The sequence below is a fragment of the Hippopotamus amphibius genome, chromosome 2 (assembly GCF_030028045.1).
Source record: "Hippopotamus amphibius kiboko isolate mHipAmp2 chromosome 2, mHipAmp2.hap2, whole genome shotgun sequence".
Taxonomy (NCBI): Eukaryota; Metazoa; Chordata; class Mammalia; order Artiodactyla; family Hippopotamidae; genus Hippopotamus; species Hippopotamus amphibius.
The window spans coordinates 165,080,375-165,104,232 of record NC_080187.1 but is presented as its reverse complement, the minus strand read 5'-3'; the positions used below and the strand labels follow the sequence as shown (position 1 = coordinate 165,104,232).

The 23,858-nt window shown below is 39.9% G+C and overlaps 1 protein-coding gene and 1 pseudogene across 2 annotated transcripts; one reads left to right on the top strand and one right to left on the bottom strand.

The window, feature by feature from the left end:
* Positions 1-1,074: 1,074 nt before the first annotated feature.
* On the bottom strand, positions 1,075-11,473 carry DTD2 (D-aminoacyl-tRNA deacylase 2). Of its 2 annotated transcripts, none has more exons than XM_057720924.1 (3): positions 11,265-11,473; positions 7,085-7,154; positions 1,075-2,930 (listed from the first exon to the last, which is right to left on the bottom strand). In XM_057720924.1, exons 1-3 carry the CDS (start codon positions 11,373-11,375, stop codon positions 2,605-2,607), a joined length of 507 nt encoding a protein of 168 aa, XP_057576907.1. In that variant the 5' UTR covers positions 11,376-11,473; the 3' UTR covers positions 1,075-2,604. The 2 variants fall into 2 exon arrangements, with proteins under 2 accessions (XP_057576907.1, XP_057576908.1); XM_057720925.1 differs by having other exon boundaries at positions 11,307-11,473.
* Positions 11,474-14,118: 2,645 nt separating this feature from the next.
* Positions 14,119-16,428, top strand: LOC130844569 (ATM interactor-like; annotated as a pseudogene).
* Positions 16,429-23,858: the final 7,430 nt, after the last annotated feature.

Genomic DNA, 23,858 nt, shown 5'->3' with positions numbered 1-23,858 from the left:
AGTAAATAAAACAATTTATTGGCTTGTTCTTTCTCAAGTGATCCACACTGGGAGATGCTAAGCCATTATGAAGATCAATTTTACTTTTAACTCTCACTATAAGAAAAGTCAGGGGGATGGAAATTATTGCTCCCTAATGTGTAATCTTGGGAAAATTATTTAAGCATTTTCTTACTTTCCACAGCACTATCCTCATTATATACTGTGAAGATAAAATCAGGTATCTGTTGAAGGTTCTTTGAGCACCTTGAGCCAGGAGAGGCACAGAGAAGGCCAAGGCATAGTTATTTTCAAATCTACCATTTCTCTTGCCTTTTTCCTCTTATTCTAGCCTCCCTGGAAATAAACTTGGCTGTCATCTTCTGCTTAATAATCCTTCATGTACTTGAAATTGCTGTTCTCCACAAGTACCTCAAGCACATTTTTTTTTTAAGGAGAATTGTGTGAACTATAAAAGAGCAATCTAGGGTTGTGAGTCAGCATTTCACCTACACACAAAATCAAAATGATTTAAAATAGGTAACACATAATCTTTTTGAAAGACATATACACCTCCTTGGAGAAGCTTTAAGAAAACTGGAGTTTGCAAGCGTATGAATAGTTTATTACATTTCAATAAGTGTATTGTGAATCAATAAAGCAAGTTAAGGACAATGAGCTCACTACCAAGCCAGTTATTGATCCTCAAGTTCCAAAATAGAATAGTACAGGAAGGATATAGAGAAAATAGGATTTTTTGTGATAACAGAAACTTTAAATATCTTAGGAACAAAAACCTAAAGAAATTATAAGACAAAGAATTTTCAACAGCTACTTAAGATGTTTATTCAATGTTTCATCTTTTTGATAATTAGAAACACTATTTCATTTTCACTCTTTAAAATCTTACTAAATCAAGTCAAAGGAGTTTGCAAAAAATGAATATTATCTTTTATTGATTCATTTGTACTTTCAACTTTTTTTTTTGGGGGGGGTACACCAAGTTCAATCATCTGTTTTTATACACATATCCCCGTATTCCCTCCCTTCCTTGACTCCCCCCCCCTCAAGTCCCCCCCACCCTCCCCGCCCCAGTCCTCTAAGGCATCTTCCATCCTCGAGTTGGACTCCCTTTGTTATACAACAACTTCCCACTGACTACTTTACAGTTGGTAGTATATATATGTCTGTGCTACTCTCTCGCTTCGTCTCAGTTTCCCCTTCACCCCCCGCCCCCTCCCATACCTCGAGTTCTCCAGTCCATTCTCTGTATCTGCGTTCTTGTTCTTGTCACTGAGTTCATCAGTACCATTTTTTCAACTTCTTATATATCTTCCTCTCTTGGCTTTGAAAAGTCTACCTTATTAGCTGTTCATATCACTGTCTCACCTTGGGCTGTTAGAACAAAATACCATAGACTTATGGTGGCTTAAACAACAGAAATTTATTTTCTTGTAGCTCTGGAGGCTAGAAGTTGAAGATCAGGGTGCCAGCATGGTCCATTTCTGGTAAGGGTTCTCTTCCTGGCTTGCAAATGGCCCCCTTCTCACTGCATCCTCACACAGTGTGCAGAGAAAGGGTGAGCAAACTCTGGTGTTTCTTCTAATGAGGACACTAATCCCATCATGAGGGCCCCACTCTCATGATCTATTAACCCGGATTACCTTCAAAAGGCCCCATCTACAAATACCATCACATTGGGGGACTTCACCATATAACTTTGGTGTGGGGGAGGACACAAAAATACACTAGAAAAAACAATACTGACTCCGAATCACCAAGTCAATAAAATAGAAATGAACAAGTCAACCTGTTTTCAGATAATTCCAGTAGAAAGCTTCCTTTTATTCCTTTTATAGTAATCTAAATCAACAAGAAAGGAGCTTCCAAAAAAATTTATGAACACTAATTTAATGAAACAGTAACTTTTAAAAGACAGAAAGACAGAAAATGCGACATACTGTTTCCGTAAAAAACTGAAAAACAGAAATATTAACCCATTAGTATATTAAATAAAAACAACTTTTTGTCTCCTATACCTTGTTCCCATAGCAACTCAAGAGTCGTAAAATAATTTAAAGCACCTGGATGTCCTTGGCAAGTAACATTAAAATACACAGTAACATTTCTGTATTACATTTTCATAGATATTATCAGAAGGAATAGTAAATTGCATATTCTTTCATTCAAAATATGGAAATCTGAAATACTAAAACAAAATTGACAAAATTATAATCGGTTTGTGCTGGGTTTTACATAGTTTTAACACTGATTTTTATTACATACTACACACATTTGAGGGTATAAGATATATTTTTTTCTTGACTGCACACAATGCTTCATTGAAAATGCTTAGAAACAGCTCTCTAGGAACATTTCCATGTTCTTATCAATGACCATAAAGTGAATAGAAGGTGTTTTTCAAATTTCTGAGTGCCAGTGCAGGGGAGAGCAGGATGTGGGGGTGACTGAGATCCAGAGTTTAGGTGATGTGGCAAGGTCATCCAGTTAGCAGGCTGCAGAGTTATGGATGGGACCCAGGATTTTCTTGTCTAAAAGTGCTACAGATTAGTGTACTCAAGAGGGGAAGAGAATCTAATTACAACTATAGAAACTTTCAATTTTTCAAAACTCAATTAGGTGTGTGTATGGTCCATTGGTGTCGAGCTTTAACACCTGCCTGTTGCCGTAGGTGCCATGTTCCACCACAACCCCAGCTTTGGCACACTTGCTGTTAGCAGCTAATTCTTTTTTACAGAGAGTCACAAATTGGGAATAAAGTTCTAACCCTTCTTCTTTCCCAGAGTTAGAATGATACTGCATGCTTCTTCCTTTCACTCTCCCCCCAAGGGTGGCTTGAGGGATGATAAGAATGCTGCCAGGCAGATCCAATATAGAGACGTGCTTGCCATTTTCTGTTTCACTTAATTTCACATTTAACAGTGTATTAACTGGGTGGGGAAGAAAGGGAAGACATTTTGAAGTAAAAAACAAACGTGAAGAAAACCAACAATCTTCTAGTCAGCAACTCTCAGGTTTAAAATCCAGTTTGTCAGCTCATGTTTTTAACCCAAAGTCTCCATTTAGATTTTAAAAACTGCTTCAGTAAGCTAAATGATCTAAGTATGAAAAACAAGGAAAATTTTATGCAGAAAATAGCATGATGCTTTAAATCTAACTTGGCAGTTAGGACCTCCTAACAATAAGACCATCCAGAAAGGACTAAAGGATTAACTGTATAAGGACTAAAGGATTAACTGTATACTGAAACTTCAAAATACTGTTGCCCTGGGGGATATATGAGAAGATGCTGCCTTTTTATTCCTTTTTATATTTCAAAGCAAATCCCACTGGAAGAAGACCATGACAAATCCTCCACACACATATTCTGCCTTATAGCAAAGACTATTAAATAAAAACCTTAGTGCATTTATTATTTTAAATTTAGTTGCCTAGAGTTCTAAGCTGAGACAAAGGTTCCAGGTTCAATCCTGTTATAAACTAGCTGATTTTGCAGTTTTATAACCTCAAAGGCATTATTAAGACCAATCATTTTACAAACATCACCAGTGGAAGAAGGATAAAGGTGAAAGCAAGAATCATCAGAAATTCACTGTCAACTGGAAAAGTTAATCCAAAGGTATAGCGTTACTGGCATTATCTTCATATACATACAGGAAAATATGGTATTATTATTTTTATGGCATTTATGAAAGTAGACTCATAGCTAATAAGTGTCAAAATAACCATAAATAGCTATGTGTAGCTAAAAAATCTAAACTTAGAAAACCTTTACACTTCAACAGTAGCCACTTTCAAAACAATAAGCAAAAGAAATGCCTAATATAAACACCCTTAGGCTCTTCCTCCCTCTATAAAGGGTATAAATAGCTTCTGCTTATAAAGAATAGTCCTGAGAGCACACAAACTGTAAAAGAACCATTGAAACCTCACACTCTTGTGTGAATAATCAGGCTTAAAAAGGCATGCTTTCTGGTGGGGTAGTCAATGGTTTCAATTATTACAGAACCTGCAGTAAATATTAGCAAGGATTCAGTACTGTGGCCCCACTCTACAAATCAAGGAATTAACCTGGTGAAAACCCACCAAAGTGAACACCCAAATGAATTCCTAAGCTATGCATTAAGCTCAATGAATTTTCATTTAATACCTATTTTAAAATACTTCTAATTTTCTCTATACAAATAGGACTTTGCTATACAGCCAGCAGTCCTTATTGATTGCTTCTAAGGAAATTGTAATTCTCCAGAGCATTTCATTCCGCGGAAATCACTATCCAGCTATCCAGGCCTTAGGATAGTGACAGACTAAGGAGGCAGTTTTGAAATAATAGAGCAGAGAGGTAAGTGTAATTTATTATACTTCCACATACCTCCCTCTACTGGCTCTAACTGAGAATTTAATTAATGCTGTTGGTATACAAATATCAGTATGTAGAAGTAAATATAATACAAATACAAATGTCAGTAAGTAGAACTAAAATGAGACAATGAATTAATGGCATCTTGGAAACTCAAAGATCCTAAGACAGGTTATCAATCAAGCATCTCTAATGATGTATATGGGAAGTTAAGCTTTGACATGGCCCTGGATCTCTGTCCAATTATACTGAAGATGAATTGAGGAAGATTCTGCACATCTCTACATTAGCCATGCTATTTCAGACTTTATGGATATAACCAGTTGTTATGTTCCCAAGGGGTACATGATATGACTGGAAAGATCTGAATCCATGTAATAAGTATGTCATGGGGTTTAAGAGAATCCCATTACACTGGCTTACTTTGCCTCCTGGAATAGAGAGAAGTACAAGCTACTACTATCAATAACAGATGAACTTATTTTGTTTATAACTCACACCAGTAGAATGTGATTCTTAGAGTCAGAGTTCTTTACTGAGAATCATGATATATAAAAGCTTCGTGTTAGACTATCCACTAGAAGAGTTAAGGTGGACTTCCTCAGTGCTTGTTTTTTTTTTAAAAAGACAATTTATTTATTTATAGAAAAAAAATTTACTTATTTGGTTGCACCAGGTCTCAGTTGCGGCAGGTGGGCTCCTTAGTTGTGGCAGGTGAGCTTCTTAGTTGTGGCATGCGAACTCTTAGTTGCAGCATGCATGTGGAATCTAGTTTCCTGACCAGGGATCAAACCCGGGCACCCTGCATTGGGAGTGCAGTATCTTATCCACTTTGCCAAGGATTAGCCACTGATCCAAGGAAATCCCTTCCTCAGTGTGTTTTTTTTGTTTTTGCCTTTTTTAAAATTTATTTTATTCTATTAATTTTTTTGGCATTGGGTCTTCGTTGCTGCACACAGGCTTTCTCCAGTTGTGGTAAGCAGGGGCTACTCTTTGTTACAGTGCATGGGCTTCTCATTGTGATGGCTTCTCTCGTTGCAAAGCATGTGCTCTAGGCACACAGGCTTCAGTAGTTGCAGCACATGGGCTCAGTAGTTGTGGCACACAGGCTAAGTTGCTCCACGGCATGTGGGATCTTCCCGGACCAGGGATTGAACCCATGTCCTCTGCATTGGCAGGCGGATTCATCATCACTGCACCACCAGGGAAGTCTTTCCTCAGTGTTTTTAATTGACCACGATCTCATGCAAGTACTCAAAGTGAACTCATAAAGACATATATGGAAGCACACAGGATTTCATTACTATAAAACAAAATGCAGCTTGGGTTTGTTTGGTTCATTTCACCTTATAATTAAGACCCATTTAAGAATGTATAAAACAACTTTAGGAAGTCAATCTTAAGTCATAATGACAAAAATGCTCTTCCTGTTTTCGAAGATTTCTACTTTATACTTTTTATGGTCAATAAATCTTTAATTCAAGGCAAAAAACAGACGGAATGTCCAATACCCAAGCATTAAGTCCTGGCAATCATCCTCTACAACAGAAGACCTCATTTCATTTTCTCTTTAAACCCTTTAAAACTCCCTATTATCCTCTAGATTCAAATTTCAAACTATTATAGTTACTAGCTTTCCATCCTCACCTACCACAGTTCCTTTTCAAGTCTAGTTTTCATCCTCTGACAAAGTTATCAGACATGTTTGATGTCTCAGCATAAAATCCTGTCTAGAAGCTTTAGCCCTTTGTCTAAGCTGTTCCTTGTTGGGCTACTGATGCTTGAGTTTCACTCCTTAAAGCTCTTCTAGGTTAACTTCTGCCTGCTTCAACCACCCATCTGTATAATTTATATTTATTAAACCAGCTAATAGGTACTGCCTTTATTAATGAAGAGAATATGACCTGTCCTCAACCTTAGGGACAGCTCCAATATTTCAGGCTTTTTTTGGACATAATTATTCTATCAAATACTGTCTTGAGATAGTATATGATTTGATTTGGTATATCTGAACCTATGTAATTATCACAAGGAATGTGCAGTGATATAGACTATCAAGGACACTGGAAAGCTGCAGGCAGGTAAATTATTGTTCAGAGATGCCTGAACACTGACTCTGCTTTCCCTGCCCCTGGAGGAGGTGTGGCTCTGATGATGCTGAGCTTGGTTCAAGAATCATATTTATATACATTTACTACAAAGAAGTACATAAATGGTTAATATAAATTCTTCTACAATAATGATATAAGCCTGATCGATACAGATTTGATGGGAACCACATCTTGTACATACAGTGTCACCTATATGTCCCTGTTAGGGACTCTGAGAGATAAGGAAACTATATTAAGAAACACAGCATCTGTGTTTCCCTATGTGGCCACTGTGAATCTCAGTGTGTGTGTGTGTGTGTGTGTGTGTGTGTGTGTGTGTGTGTGTGTGTGTGTGTGTGTGTGTGTGTGTGTGTGTGTGTGTGTGTGTGTGTGTGTACTCTTCCAAACCAATCTGTAAACCATCTGAAATGCTGCAGATATTTTAAAAGAATCCTACCACACTTGCTTACATTAAGCTTTGGAAGAGGCAAATAGTTAAAGTCAACAACAGAGTTAAGTCATTTATAACCTACATACCAGTACGACTTAAGATTGTGGTTTTTGCCCCTTCTAATTCATCTATCTATTGTTAGTCACTCTCACTCTTAAACAAGAAACAACAGCAAACACATACCCATTTTGGGAAGAAGTTCTTTATCAGCTCCTTTGAAAAAACACACGTAGATGACTAATCCTCTCTGAACCTATGAGAAACCACAATAAATTCAGATTAGAAAGAAGCTTCCATATACAGAGGTAAATGAATAAAATTTCACAACTGTTATAGATAAGAGGTTAAATGCAAAAGAGCAATAACCTTTTTATAATAGACTTGATTTCTTAAACATGTGAGAAAATAAAATCTTTTTCAATATTCAGTCACCTCAGTTATCATTTCTTTCAAAAATTAAGATACAGCCAAGAACAGTAAAGACCCCAAGTTATACCTTCAAATATTTACTTCTAATCAAAATCATCAGGAGTATGAAGTAGCCTCTTCCTCCCTAAGTAAGGCTGACAGACTTATAAACATTTAGTTGGCAGGGGCCCATTTATTCAACACCAAAGGAATTCACATATCAGATATGGCTGATGTATAAACAACACTGTGACTGATATGTCTTTCGGCATCATCATTCTTTGTTTGTCCTAATCCATTTACTTGTAGATAATGAAAATAAGGGTCTGATTCCATTTCAGTAAACTCCACGAAACTGTTGTCCAATTATTTTTTGTTATTTTTGTTAATACATTAAACACACACAGTGATTAAACTTTGGAAATTGCATTCATATTAAGTTCCACATCAAGAGGTTGTCTGTTATCAGGAATGTAAGCTTATTTATTTTATATAATGACTTGGATATTTCCATATTAGCTCTTGCAGGATAGAGACTATATGGAAAAGAGACACTTGATAAATGACTGATTCTGCTGCAGAATGAATCATTAAATTTTTTATTTTGCAGATTAACCTTATGAGTCCAAGAGCTATTTCAAAGATTAAAGGAGTTAATAACTGTAAAGTGCTTAGAACAGTGCCTGGTTCATAGTAAGAGCTATATAAGTGCTTGTTAAGTGAGTATGTAAAAAGAAATTTAAGGACTGAAACACAACTTATTTTACATCTTAACTCCCAAAGCACTTTACAGACTGTTTTGTACATGACAGGGACTCTATCTGCTGACTGCATTTAAGTTCAATTGTATCTTACAGGCTCTATGTGTTACCTAAATAGTCTTCTAAATAAACATAAATGCAGCTCTGCACTCACACCTGATTTACCTGGTTAGGTAATAAGTGCAATTGTGCTCCTTGAACAAGCAAATGCCTCCAGTACACACCCACAAGAAGGAGGTGGCAAGTTGAATAATACAGATATCTGCACCACTGTCACAGCCCTCTTCACTGGGCCAAAATTTCTCAAGCATATTCATATTTGGACACATGTAATGTCAGAATTAAGAATCTAATTATTTGCAGGAATAAACACCTGTTGGGACTTCCCTGGCAGTCCAGTTGTTAGGATTCCACCCTTCCATTGCAGTGGGCCAGGTTAGGTCCCTGGTCTGGGAACTAAGATCACACATGCAGCACAGCTTGGCCAAAACAAGCAAGCAAACAAACAAACAAACAAACAGAACATCTGTTCTTTCCTTCCATTCACCACACTACCTCCTCATTAAGGTATTTTCTTTTAGTTTATTCCAACAATAGCTCTTAAATTGTGGTCTACAAATTCCCCTCTTCAAGTCAGAATCACTTTCCTTGTAGCTTCTCTTGGTGTAAAAAGAACATTTCAAATATATAGGAAAGTATGGATAATTGTCACTGTAGGTTAAAAAAGTTCACCTCCCTGGAAGAAAAACATTAGCCTGTGACAGCAAAGGTCTAAAAGAATGAAACCAAGAACATGCAAAGTAACCTTCAAATCTTTGACAACTAAAAAAAAAATTTTTTTTTAAATTAGAACTTTTAACAATAGAGGATGCTTGAGAAAGAGGAAAGAATTTACTCTCACTATCTAATTACTTGTCAGCTCTTCACATTAATTTAGTCATGTGTGGGAGTGGAAAAGAATGCTTTAAAATAGTTTTTAAAGTTTATAAACACACTGATAGATTGGAAGGCTGTCATAAACTGTCTGTGATTTTGCATAAGGAGATCTCCGTACCCCATAACCTCCTTCACCTTTTTCTACAGGAATTTCGCCTTGCCTGTAATGGGGAGAAAGTATTCTTAGAGCATGAGCTCCTCCTTCTCCTCCTCTGGACAATGAATAAAGTTTCTGTTTGCTGCTAAAAAAGTAATTTCACCTTATTGATGTGAACAATGGAAAGAACATAACCAGGAATTGGTAACAGTTTCACCTCATAAAGTAATCAGGAGAATTATGCTTTGCAAAGCACTCAGCACAGAATCTACCACACAACAAGTATCTAATAAATGTTCACTATTATTACAGTTGTTAATGCAAGCAATAACACCATCAATGTACCTCCTGTCTACAAGTTTATAATGCAGTGTCATGGGCTAGAAATTCAATGCAATGTAAGAAGATGACTTACACACAAAATTTATTTCCTTTTTGTTCATGTTATAGTATTTTAATGCACAACTGCTTAATATAACAAGCATGCTACTTACATTTTTATTGATCAAACTTTTAAAATCATAATTTAAATATATCATGGAATTCATTTTTTAAATTTTTTTTAAAAAAAGGAGATGTGACATGAAGAACATAAAAAGATAAAGAAGCATGGAAGAAATCTAAATGATTAATAGTTTGGGATTTATAGTCCCATGAAGCAAGTATAAAAATAGGCAATTCTCTGGATAGGATGGCAAAAATAAAAAAGAATAAAATTTCAAAGTAGGAAAGAGAAATTTTTAAAAGGCCACAACAAAAGTAAGAAATAAGAAATGAATTTTTGAGAAAGCAAAAGGGAGGGTAAAAATATAGGAATGCTTATGCTTATAAATATTTCTGACTGTGATTTAAGAATAGTCACCCAGGCTTCCCTGGTGGCACAGTGGTTGAGAATCTGCCAGCCAGTGCAGGGGACACAGGTTTGATCCCTGGTCCAGGAAGATCCCACATGCCGAGAAGCAACTAAGCCCGTGTGCCACAACTACTGAGTCTGTGCTATAGAGCACGCAAGCCACAACTATTGAGCCCACGTGCCACAACTACTGAAGCCTTCGTGCCTAGAGCCTGTGCTCTGCAACAAGAGAAGCCACTGCAAAAAGAAGCCTGAGCACTGCAACTAGAGAAAGCCTGTGCACAGCAATGAAGTGCCAACACAGCCAATAAAGAAAGAAAGGAATGAATAAACAAACAAATTTGTAAAAAAAAAAAAAAAAAAGACACCCACATATAGTTTATGGGTAGTATGGGACAGAATTCAGCAGATGAGTGAATGAAGTGCTCCTACATTAAAGTTTCTGAGAACCTCCAAACGTTTTATTATTATTACAAAATTTTTTCCCCTTCATTTCAACTTACTCCAAAAATAAGTCAGGGGGGCCTTAAAGAACATTTTACTTATTTGTTTTTGCATGGAGTTTTGCATGTGGGCAAGCTGTCTTAAAAAGACCAACATTCAAGTCGAAGGACATCATATTGCTATAAATGTTTTAAATTCTTTAGAGAAAATGTGTTTGATAACAATGCAACATTATTATAAAGGTGGTAGTCTATGTTCTCGGTGGGAAACAAGTCAAATTTTAAAAAGTTTCTTGAAAAAAAGAACTGTTTCATAGGCAATCTCATGTCTGTGCTAACACCTAGCTGCAGTCAACATTAAGAGGGAATTCGAGGGGATCTGGAGCACAAGTCAAAACAGATCTTGAACGTTTTCAACAAATCTAACCTAGAAGCTCGAACCAGACCAGCACAAGTCACCAGCAGCCCAAGCATCCCGCAGGGCATGGCAAGGCTTTTTGCTCTTCTGAAGCAAGAGGTCTGAGACTACTAGGCCTAAAGTCCACCGAGCTCGGGTGGGCGAACAGTGAGAGGAAGTTCCAATTCCCGGGGTCTCAAGCAGGGGACACCCGCTTCCTCTGGGAGAATGAGTCCGAGGGAGGAGGGGCCGGGGACGGTGGTGCAGGACTGAGGAGAGAGTTGTAGCCGGCAGGCACCGAGGGCAGCGCTGGGTGGATCGGCGGGGAGTCCCGCGCCACCCCCAGCACGTGCCATGTGCCACGCGGCCGGCTCCGAGGGAGTCGCTGGGGCGCACATCACCGCGACTGCGCGGTAAGAACCGCCTCTGCGCGCCACAGGAAAACCCGGGCTGTGGGGCCGACGTTACCTCCACCCACTGGGCCGCGGCGTCCCCCTCCGCAGGGCGTACTTGCAGCCGGGCGTGCAGGCACTGCTGCAGGAGCGCCCGCGCCTGAGGCGTCCGATCACTTTCAGCCATGGCTCGAGCGTGCGCGGATATCCCACTAGTTCCAGCCACAGGCCGCACGAGCCCGCCGCCGGCGCTCAGGGAGGATGGGGCGGGGCGCGAGGCAGCGAAGGGACATACGGTCGCCCGTGGCCCCGCCTCCAGAAGGGCGGGGCCTCTACCTGGCTCTCCGGTGACCCGGATGTATGGACTTAAAAGACTGATAGGTACTAGCGCTTGGCGCTCGGTGTATGCTTTTAAACGAGTGAAAAGGCGCAGTGGTTCTCTTCCCTACGTGGCTTTTAAAGAGACATTTTTCAGCTCAGAAAGCTTAAGTTTCCAGACGTTGAAAATGTTTAAATCTGCCTAAGTCCATATTATGCCCGTTATGAAGATAGGTAAATAGAATGAGTCAATTGAATCACAAAACAAGCGGAGGCAGAACTCAAAGCTATAAATCTTTTAAAAAATGTTCTTACCCCAGGCAATAAAACAGCACTGCCTCCTCTATCAGGAATGCTATAAATCATTCTGTTCTCGCAGTTGTGGAAAGGTATCGGTAGGCTATGTGAATACATATTTGGAAATCAATCTTTTAGAGAATATCCTTGCTAAAATATTCTTATCCAAGAAAGTGTGTGATTGTTAATAAATTTTTAAACATGCTACTAATTCAAAAATAAAACCACATATTCTTATGCACATAATGATACTGAATTCTGTGATGTTTCCTGTAAGTACATATTAGAATGTAAATAAAATTAAACAAGGGCTTGATTTTGGTTCCCACATAATATATTCCTTGAACCTGCATCAGATTGGCATTATTTTTCTATGGGCTTGGAGGGTTTAGATGAGGAATAATAGTGTTACCCTGACTGCATTACCCAGGTCATTGATTTGGGCTCAGTTGGCACAATATGCCTATACATTCCTGTCTGTAGTTTTAGAAGATAACATCACTGGCAGAGTTTCTATCCATACAAAGTAGTGTGACTTAAGAGAATAATCCATGCATAATCAACGATCCTTTCCACACAGAACTGAAGCTGCCTGTTTGCTGGTTATCTTGTAGGCTGCCTTACACTTTTGTAGAAACAGAAAGCGAAATCACACATTATCTCTGATTGCTGCATTGCAGGGGTTCCTGCATTTGTTGACATTTGTCTACAAAGCACAGACAAGTTGCATTGTTTGCACCTTTATGTCTCTTTTCTCTTTCACTCCCAGACTCAAGTTTTACAGGGCTTGAAGGAACTTTGACATAAAGCCCCTTAGCCTTGACCCAGAATAAGAGAGGACTTCATGTCTATTTGCATATGGTATAGGAGATAGGGAGGTCTCTTGAAAGTAGTCTATGGCTCCCAGAAATTTTTCCACAGTGAAGGGACTTTAGCAAATTGCGATATCCTTCCTGTGAATACATGGAGTCTGATTGGTAATGATTAGCACTTCATAAAACACATTACTTTAAACCTTCCTATTGGGTGAGGATCTTATTCTTTCCTCCTACCTGCAGAGGGCAGTAGAGAGTAGGCACTGAAGAGGAAGTATTTATTTTTTTGAACCTCTAGTCTCGCTCCACAAAGAATTTAAGGTCAGCCATACCTGCCATAAAATAGTGAAATCTGAATAAAAATAAAGCATAAGGGGTAAATAAAATAGAATTATGTCAGTCAGAAAGTGGGAAATTGAAAACAAATAGACAAGACGGTGGTTCTTGACTGGAGTACTGAGATGATAATGTAGCAAAGTTTTCACAGATATATAACTTTAATTTCTGTTATAAAACAGTTATGCTCCTCACACATAATGTTGAGGTGGAGCATCTTGCACAATTCTCTTCAAGTTAGAAGTAAAAGGCAAAGCACGACATTAAATTGGCTCTAGAGGAAGATGGTGATTCACTGCAACATGAGAGCTTTGCCTTGTGAGTATACAAGAAATCATTGGGCAGGAATAGTTCTCAAACAGCTAGAGCTCTGAAAGGAGACCATATGGATAGTGCATTAGTTATGAATGCACTCTAGGCCCTCTGAGATGGTATAATACTTTAGAGTTATTTTAAGTTGTTCCTGCAAGTTGGCTGCCCCAAGCTTTAACCCTCAAAAGTGTTTCACAAACATGAAAAACTTGAGAACCACTTCTGAAAGATCCTTTGCAGCTGATAGTCAGCTTCCTGATTGTAAAGAGGAAAGGAAAGAAAAATGAACTGTTTTGCAATCTGTTTCATAGTTCTTGGAATAAGCAGAGCTTTTCCTAAGATTTAGCTGTAAAATGAACCTCTAGCCTGAGGTTTCACATGCAGGCATGTGAATCAGTAGAAATGCGGTGGAAAGAGAGAGAGAGGTTTCGTTTAAGGGAAGGCTGGAGGAAACCTAGCCCTCTACTTCAAAGCTTAGAGAGGTTTTTTTTTTGGTGGCGGTGGTTGTTTTCCTCGGTGCCTAGGGAGGTGATCCGTTTCTGAGAAATTAGTTCATACTAACTAAAATGCACATGAATAGGGATAGAACCAGAATACTAATTTATTCATTTGTAATAAGAAATATTGCTGTGACATGGAGTGGAAATTCTCACCTAAGGCACAATCAGCACATTTTCCCCCGTGGGCAAGCAGGGAATGCTAGATTATATTCATAAGCCCCTCTACTAATTTACTGTGAGAGATGGTCACTCTTCTACCCGGACAGCTGAAAGGGAGGTGTGAAAGACCCGTGTGCCCACCCCCACCCCCGCCCCGGGCGGCTGTCGGGAGCTCACCCCGCGGTGGGTGAGCGAGCTGTCCCAGGCTGTGCGCACCAACAGCCTGTGCGCCGTGCGCGGCGGCGGCGAGATCCTGCCCGACAGCCCCGCGCTTCAGCGTGCACCTGGTCGAGAGCCAACGCCTGCAGGATGGCAGAGTGAACCCAGCAAGAGGAAAAGACTTGGAAACTGTGCCGAGATTCTACTGTTGTCCAACTGAAGGATGCCCGAGAGGCCCTGACAGACCATTTTCTCAAGTTTCTCTCGTAAAACAGCACTTTATGCAAATGCATGCTGAAAAGTAGCATAAAGGTAGTAAGTGCAGCAATTCGTATGGCACTGAGTGAGACTTGAAAAGACCTGCAGACGACTGTGGCAAGACTTTCCAGTGCACGTGTGCCTGTCCCTATGCCGGCAGGACTGCATTACAGTCCCGCATCTGGCCGTGAGATCCCTGCGGAACACAGGGATCCACCCAGTAAGGAAAGGAAAATGGAAAACTGCCCGCACAAGCATAAGTTGTCCAGTAAGACCGCTGAATCACTGAGCAGCAAACCGACCCCAAGACCAGATGCTCAAGAACTAGAAACTTCAGAAATAAACCTAGTGGCTTGTTTTGAAGACTCTTGCAGCTCTAATCAGCCAGAAAGCAGATTCTTCCAACACCTCCAAGGTGTCCTCAGAAGTTGCTTTTACCAAAGCCCAAAGTGCCTGTCTTTGTGCCTACAGCCGACTCCTCAGCCCAGCCCGTGGTGTTGGGTGTCAATCATCAGGGCTCTCTTCCGGGTGCTGTGCACTTACTGGCCTTGTGCATAAAATCCTGATCCTCGGCCTAGATTCAGAGGCTTGCTCTCTCAAGGAGTGCCTCCCTCTTTCAAAAATTGTAAGTCTTGTTGCTTTTGACATATTTAGCACAGATGTTCAAGTGAACTTGGGTAAAAGTCCATCTAACTCTACAAGAACTAGGGAACACATGTCAAAAGAACAGCATTTCTTCAGTCAACATACAGACAGACCTGTCTTACACCACACAACACTTGATACCATCTGCACAGTGGGCTAGTCCTGATTCCTCTGTATCACCTTGTTCTCAAACTGATTTGACATTTGGTTCTCAAGTTTCCCTTCCCATTAGTGTTCATATTCAAACTTTTTTGCCCAGTTCTAAGGTAACCTCATCTATAGCTGTTCAGACTGATGCGTGTGTAGACCTCAGTTTCCCGTCAGGTGGGATCTCCAGAGAAACTCAAACCAGTGGAGTGCAAAGTCCAGCAGATGAAGGAGTACAGCTGGACCAAGGTGTAATGTGTGGAGACATTGTTGAGAGTGTCCACTCATCATATGGTGTTTCTACAGACAATATTACAAACAGCTTAGTAGCAGGACTGTAACTCACGGTTTGTTACCTCAGAACCACCCTAAAACTTTAAATCCGGATATTGAGAAATCTGTACCAATTGTAAAATTCAGTGTGCAGAAGAGAATGCTTTCTTCACAGAACATGACAGAGAATCAGACCCAAATCATAGATTTATTAAGTGATCTAGAAAACATCTTGTCAAGTAATCCGCCTGGTCAAACACTGGACAATCATAGTCTTTTGTCTGACACAAATACCAGACCTGATACCCAGCTCCCATCTGGCCCAACCCAGAATCCTACAATTGATTTTGATATTGAAGAGTTCTGTTTGGCCTCAAGTATCCAGACTCAAACTGAAGAGAGAGAGCTTAAAACCATGACCACTGAGCCAGTCTTGGAATCGCTGGACATAGAGACCCAAACTGACTTCTTACTTGCAGACACCTCTGCCCAGTCCTGCAGCTGTAGGGGAAATTCTAACTTCTTAGGCCTTGAAACGTTTGACATGGAGACACAGATGGACTTGAACTTCTTTTTCAGACAGTAGCCCTCATCTGCCTCTGGGAAGTATTCTGCAACACACCAGCTTTTCCATAAGTACTGATTCATCTGACACAGAGATCCAAATTGAAGGAATCTCCACTGCTCTAGAAAGCAGAATTAAGTTAAACAGTGCAGAAACACAGACCATGAATTCTGACTTTGAAACTTTGGGGAGCTTATTCTTCACCAGCAATGAAACTCAAACAGCAGTGGTGACTTTCTTCTGGCTGATTTGGTCTGGAACACAGTGGAATCTCACTTCAGCTCTATTGGAACCCAGACGTGTGAAGAACTACACCCACTCTCCAGCTTCCAAAAGTGGAGTCCTCATGGGGGATGGAATTTACGGTTCCCTTCTGGATTTAGAAGATGGAGAATGGGGACAACAATATTAACTCTATTGAATATAGTTGATGATACAGTTACTTTGATTCTTTGAGGTTCTTTGCCTTTTGTGCTTGAAAACATGAAATTTGTGTAAAAATTTGTCAGTGTATTATAAAGTGTAAGATGTGGATCTAAAAAAATGATTGTTTTTGTGTTGCCTGCATTTTCCCTTCCAGTGTAGACTTCCCTTCTTAAAAATAAATAGATAAATAAATAAATAAATAAATAAGGGCTTCCCTGGTGGAGATGTGGTTAAGAATCCACCTGCCAGTGCAGGGAACATGGGTTCGAGCCCTAGGTGGGGAAGATCCCACATACTGAAGAGCAACTAAGCCCATGTGCCACAACTACTGAGCCTGTGCTCTGGAGCCCACAAGCCACAACTATTGAGCCCATGTGCTTCAACTACTGAAGCCTGTGTGCCACTACTACTGAAGCCTGTGCACCTAGAAGCCCATGCTCCACAGCAAGAGAAGCCAGCACAATGAGAAGCCCACGCACCACAATGAAGAGTAGCCCCCCGCTCACCGCAACTAGAGAAAGCCCGTGTGCAGCAATGAAGACCCAACGCAGACAAAAATAAATAAATAAATAAATAAATAAATAATTTTTAAAAGACATTAAAAAATTTTAAAAAAAAGTAGCAGCAAGCACTTAGTGTGAATAGTGATCGTTTCAGTTTAAGTGACAGTAAGTCACCCCAACTACGGAAACGCTGTGCTGTGGAATCATGCCTAACTCATACTGGAGTGTGTCCTGTGAGTATCCCTCCTACTCCCTACAGAAGGCCAGGACGGTACTCCAGAGCTGCTCCTCAAAGTGCACCCACCAGCTGAGTCTGAGTTTTGTAGCTCTAAATGTTAAAAAAAGGACATTCTGGGCTTCCTAGGTGGTGCAGTGGTTGGGAGTCTGCCTGCCAATGCGGAGGACATGAGTTCTATCCCTGCTCCAGGAAGATCCCACATGCCACGGAGCAACTAAGCCCGTGTGCCAAAAAAAAAAAAGGAAGTTCCGTGCTAAACTTCAGTACTTTGCATAAGCTCGATAGGGCAAGAGTGCAATCAACAATTATTTTAAAGTGAATCTTCTTTTCATCCACCTCTCATTTTTTCTTCGAATAAGGAAACACATTGGTCTAGCAAGGATAGTATTTGTGCCTTGAAGATAGAAGAGATCCATCTAAAATATGGTATTCTGAATTTTGTTGCTTTGTTTAGAGAGGGTAATACCAAACAGTCCTCAAAGAAAATGAGGTGAAGGCAGATTGCTTCAATAATCAAGAACATCTATTTTTTAAAATTAATTAATTTATTGGCTGCGTTGGGTCTTTGTTGCTGAGCATGGGCTGTTCTCTAGTTGTGGCGAGCGGGGGCTACTCCTTGTTGCGATGCACAGGCTTCTCATTGCAGTGGTTTCTCTTGTTGCAGAGCACGGGCTCTAGGCACACGGGCTTCAATAGTTGCAGTGCATGGGTTCAATAGTTGTGGCTCGCAGGCTTTAGAGGGCAGGATCAGTAGTCGTGGCACATGGGCTTAGTTGCTCCATGGCATGTGGGATCATCCGGGATCAGGGATCGAACCTGTGTCCCCTGCATTGGCAGGCAGACTCTTAACCACTGCACCACCAGGGAAGTCCCAAGAACATCTATGTTTTGAGATGGGTGCGTGGTCAAGTATGCTTTTGGGGTTTTCTATATTTAGGAGATCATGAGTTCTTGATTGTTGGCCAACTTTCAGGCAAGTAAAAATCAGTGTAATCTGTAAATTTTTCTAAGTTTACCCCCCAAAATGATCTGTTCCTTCTTTGGGACATGCTTATGCTGCTGAAGGCTAAATCCTCAAGATAAAACCTAACGAGGAGACAAAAATTCATTAAAGTACTGTAAATCAGTGGTGTTGCTACTAATTCCTATCCCATAGAAGAATTGTTGGTAATGGATAAATAACATATCCCAGGCAGATCCTGGTGGATAAAAGTGTGCTTTGGTCACAGTTGCCTATAAATATGGGTTTCAAAACAAACATAAAGCCTCAACTTAGAATTTCATTATGTTTTAGAATCATCACTGCCTTAATGTTCAAACATCTAAGTTCTCCTAGTAAGAGGAAATGCATGTTTGTTTATGGCTTTTTGTAAATATATATGCAGTAATCTATGGCTTTAAAAAATTTTTGTGTTTCTGTTCTAACAATGTTTGTTAATCCAGCCAATTGAGTTACTTACAGAAGATTGAGCATGCAATAGCTTTTCTTGTACATGCGAGAACTATTTACCCAAAAGACCTTAGTTACCTGAATTGTTCTAAGATTATTTGTAAAAGCTGAAACTCAGTGATTCTCACTTCTTCTTTAGAAAGGAGAATTCTGAAAAAAAAAAAAAAAAAAAAAAAGAGAGACACTTGCTTCCCTGGTAGTCAGTGGTTAAGACTCCGCCTTCCACTGCAAGGGGCGAGGGGTTCAATCCTTGGTCATGGAAGTTCCACATGCAGCAAGGTGCAGCCAAAAAAAAAAAAAAAAAAGGACACTTGGCACATGCATTTCGACTGTGAGGAAAAAGGAAACAAAACACTTAAATAAGAGCCTGAAATAAAAACTCCACAGGCAAATGCTCCAGCCATAATCATATATTGATATTTTGCCGTGGAGCCTCTTCTCACATAGGCAGAAATTGAGGCCACGGTGTTAATCCAGTTGAAGCCCCTCCAGTATGAAAATATGAGGCCTGGGGAAAGGATAATTCCCACCTAAGAGCTGAGTCCCTTCTTAACACGAATAGTTTGTACAAGGTAGGAAATGAAATTGAGTTTGAAACTTGATATTGATTCTTCTTTGTTCAACTTGCTTTTTTAAATTCTTATTTTATTACTGTACCATTTGCTGGTGTGTTGCCTAGGTAACATAACATAGCAAGTGCTTTTAACTCTAAGGCAATGATAAATATCTTTGGCAGTCTATAGGATTTCCCCAGGGCAGGCTGATAAATTATCTTGATCTTTGGGTTATTTTTCAGTTCACGGTGTTGTGATAACTTAGCAAAGCATCGCATAACCCTTTGAATATTTGTATACTTCTGTTAGCTGTTTTGTCAAGTCAGGCCAGCCTGTTGTAAGGGCTTTTTAAATTAATTTTGACATCTGCATACTTCGTAGGAAAAAATTGTGCAAGATTTTGAAACGGGCAAAAGACATTTTTAGATATCTTTTTAACAGAATGCTGGAGCCTCTGGGATTTACCTGGTCCTATAGGGCTATACAGGATTTGTCTTTGACTAGAATATCTTACAGCTCTGTAGAGATAGAAGTTAACTGTTTGAACACTGATGCTAACTAAGTAAATCATTCCTGTCTATAAAAACGTAAAATTTGATTATTATTCTGTGGATATTGACCAGTTTTGCCAGTTTTGCATCCATTTGTAAATTTATTTTAGCATTCCTTACCTGACTATAAGTGTATAGCACCTTGCATAGTTCTCTCTCTCTAATAAACTTTAAATTTTAAAATAGATGTAGATTTACAGAGAAGTTGCAAGGATACCACAGAGAGTTCCCATATACCCCTCAGCCAGGTTCTCCTATTATTAATATCTCAACTTACTATGGTATGTTTGTCACAACTAAGAAACCAGCACTTGTATATTAACTACACTCTATACTTTATTCAGATTTATTAGTTTTTCTCTAAATCCTTTTTCTGTATCCCATCCAGAATACCACATTACATTTAGCCATCATGTTTCCTTAGGTCATGACCGTTTCTCAGACTTTCCTTGTTTTTGATGACCTTGACAGTTTTGGGTAGTACTGGTCAGGTATATTGTAGGATGCCCCTCTATTGGATTTTGATGTTTTTCTCATGATTAGAGCAGTGTTATGGGTTTTTGGAGGATGACCATAGAGATGAAGTGCCCTTTTGATTACATTGTATCAAAGGCACATGCTGTCAACAGGTCTTATTGATGATGATGTTGACCTTAGTTACCTGGCTAAGGTAGTGTGTTTGCCAAATTTCTCCACTATAAACTTACATACCCATTTCCATGATTTATTCTTTGGATGCAAATCACTAAACACAGCCCATACAAAAGGGGTAGGGAGTTACGATCTACCTCCTCGACCAGGGAGTATCTGCATAAATTATTTGGAATTCTTTATTTGAGGAGATTTGAGTTCTTTTTTGAACTGGTTGTAATATATTACTGGTTTCTTCCTTGCTGAGTTAAATATGAGTGAAATACAAATCTTTGACATGTTTTGATTTTATATTTGTATGAGAATTGTGATTTTATTCTTTTTAAGAAATTGTCTTCATATCTTTCTATCAAGAAATGTTGTGGGAATCATTTTCTATATAGTTCTTTGAAATCCATGGAAAACTGCCATAAACAAATACATTATTTGGAAAAGAAGATATATATTGAAGATTATTTATAGTCATAGAGAAAAATAAGTTATTTTATCACACTGACTGTATCAGTCAGGATGCTATCCGCTATCAAATAGCACACTCTAAATAAGATAATCTGGGAAAGTTTTATTGACAAAAGCACTATTTACAAAGGTGTGAGTGTAGGGGCACCATGGTTGGTAGTGTAGTAATTCAAGGCATAGTAGCAACTGAGATGTGACCATTCCCTTGGCCTGAAGAGAGAAAGGAAGGGGAACCTGGAATCCAGAGGTAGAGACTTACATAGACCCTTAAGAGAAGCAGTGGACCTTCTGCTACGAAGCATAGCCAAATTTAGGTGACCCTTTAGGAAGGGAGCTAGGGAAATGAATACCTGACTGCATTTGCTGCCTTTCCTCCATTTCCTACCAGAGCTCCCCATTTCAAAACCCAACCAGAAGCTAGGAAGCATGGGGACCTATGGATGTTCCAGCCTCCAGGGCAGAAAGCAGAGTGGAGAATGTGTGAGTGTGGATCTAGAAGGCAAGCAGAAAATATCTGACTGAAAAAGTTGTACAGGCCACCGTGAGGATTCTTTTGTCATCTTTTTGTGGGAAGATAACAGCGGAAAAGAAAAAGAGAGGCATAGCTACTGTGAACATTTTTAGCTGACATAGTTAACTCTATTATCTCCAAGAGTTTACAGAGGTGACGTGTGACCCCTCCCCACCTTTTCTCCCAGCCATTGAGAATATGGCCAGACATCAGAGGAGAATGGTTGCCGGGCTCCCAGCCTTGGTAAAAAATGCCTCCTATACAGCCCAGCTTGCATGGCAAGAAGGTGTTGATGAAAAATTAATCAGTCGATCTAAGAGGGAAATGAAAATTTTTATTTGAGCCAAATTCAAGGATTATAACCCGGAAAGAGCATCTCAGAAAGCTCTGAGAACTGTTCCACCCATTAGAAGTCAAGGCAGTTATATAAGTTTTTCGAAACAGAAAGCTGTACCTTAAATGATGGATTATTGACAGTTTACACAATCCAGATCTAAGCATCATTCACGGCCCCTTATAAGATGGAGAAAGAATGTTGTATTTTATGAAGTTGTCTCGTTGATGCTAGGAGAGTGTTGCTCTTTATGGTTGAGCAGGTATTTCTGCAGGTGGGGGAGGTTTGGTTGATGCAGATACACAATGGACAGTAGTGAGGGAGAGAGGAGGTCAAAAGGCAAAGAAAATTTTTTATGTTTAAATTTTTCTTATCTTGTCATAAAATATGGATTTTATTTCACAAAGGGATGGAGCCATTGCCTTCAAGGGATCTTGCAGACTTACCTAAGAGACATGTTAGAAGGAGCCACCATGGACCTACGCCCTTAGAGCTCTCTTTTGGACTGTGGGGGAAGAAAATTGGAATCAGATTTGATTTGATACAGAAAAAATAATGAGCCATTTTTATTGTCTTTGAGTGTTGTAACTAAGTAAATCTCATAGTGACTCCAGCAGGAAGTAAATAAATAATAGAATTTCAATAATGAATTGTTCATATACTTCTAAATCTTCAATTTCATTTGCTTGAGATAAAAAAGGGAAAGTGGTGTTATCAGAAGGCAGCTCCCCGATTGTTTGCTCCTTTTGGCAAGTGAGGCAAAAGAAATACTGTAGATTCTCAGCATGCTTGAGGAAGGACAATCTAAAGACCCCACAAATAGAGAACACTCCAACTTCAGAATTAATAACTGCAGTCCAATTCTTTATAAACATTTATTTATCATGCCAGACACCAAGCTAGGTGTTAGGAATATATGAGCAATAAGATGCTGTTCTTATTCTCAGGGCGCTCAGAATTTAGTGAAGAGTCAGGGAAAACAATAGGGAGCATTGGAAACAATTTCTCTTTCCACCATTGTGTTCTTTCCCTCCCAGTGCCGTGGAACCCAAGTTCACGTTCCTGATGCACAGTGAGGCCAAACAAAGGGAAACTTCAGCGTGTGGCGCAAAGAAAGATTTATTGCAGGGCCAAGCAAGGAGAATAGGCAGCTCATGCTAACCCCCCCCAACCCGCCCAACCCCCCCCCCCCACAAACCCCCAGATGGTTTTCAGGGAAGAGTTTTTAAAGGCAACATTTGGGCGGGCTGGTGTCAGAAGGAAGGGGGCTGCAGGGTGTGTGACTTTCTTCTGACTGGTTGGTGGTGAGGGAGCAGGGTGGTGCTCCAGGAGTCTCAGTCATCAGTCTTCTGGTTCTAACCAGTCTGCAGTCTCAGCATGTAGTCACCATCCTCCACCTGGGTGGGGTGGGGGGGGGGGTCTTAGTTCCTATAGAACAACTCAAAAATATGTCAGATTGTGATATGTATCCCTTGAGAAGGAGCTAGGACTCTGTTATGTGGCCAAACTCTTGTTACTTGACTACTTTTCCTTTGTTTCTGCATCCTCTCACTTCCCTAACTAGTAACTGCTTGAAGCTGCTCTTTGGAACTCCGGGAAGGCCTAGGAAATTAAAGTCTTTTCTCCACAAAAAAAGAAATGGGAATGGGGGTACTGAGGAGCTTTTGTATCTTGGAGGGCCTTGCAGGGTCCTGTTGGGTTTCCCCAGCAAGGGAAGGACAGGACTTGGAAGGGGAGCCACCTCCTGGAAAGCCTTAACTAAACTGGGGTGTCAGGCCTTCACTGCAGGGAAGATAAGGTCTGCAGTTTAAGCAATTTGGTATAAACTGGATTTTCAGGGCCATACCACATCAAGGCAAATGTTTTCTTAGTCACCACACCATCTCTCTCTTCAGAATAACTCTCCGTCTCCTTTCTGGTTTATAGTAATTCCCTATACATACTATGTTGCCTTTAGGGTCTCCAAAATTTGCTCCCGGCTTGGAATCTTCTCAGAAGATTCCCATCCTCTAGGTCACAGTCAAAAATCTAATAGTCTAAGTACTGTGTTTAGCTTCACTCTGCTGGGCGTAAAGCTGATTAAAGTAATTCCCATTAACTTGTGAATGAAACATAACCTTCTTAAAAGGTATATTTGCATTTTAATAGCAGTCCCTTAACACAAATTAATCTCTAATTGGTAGAACGTGTGAGAGTTCTATTCTCTGGG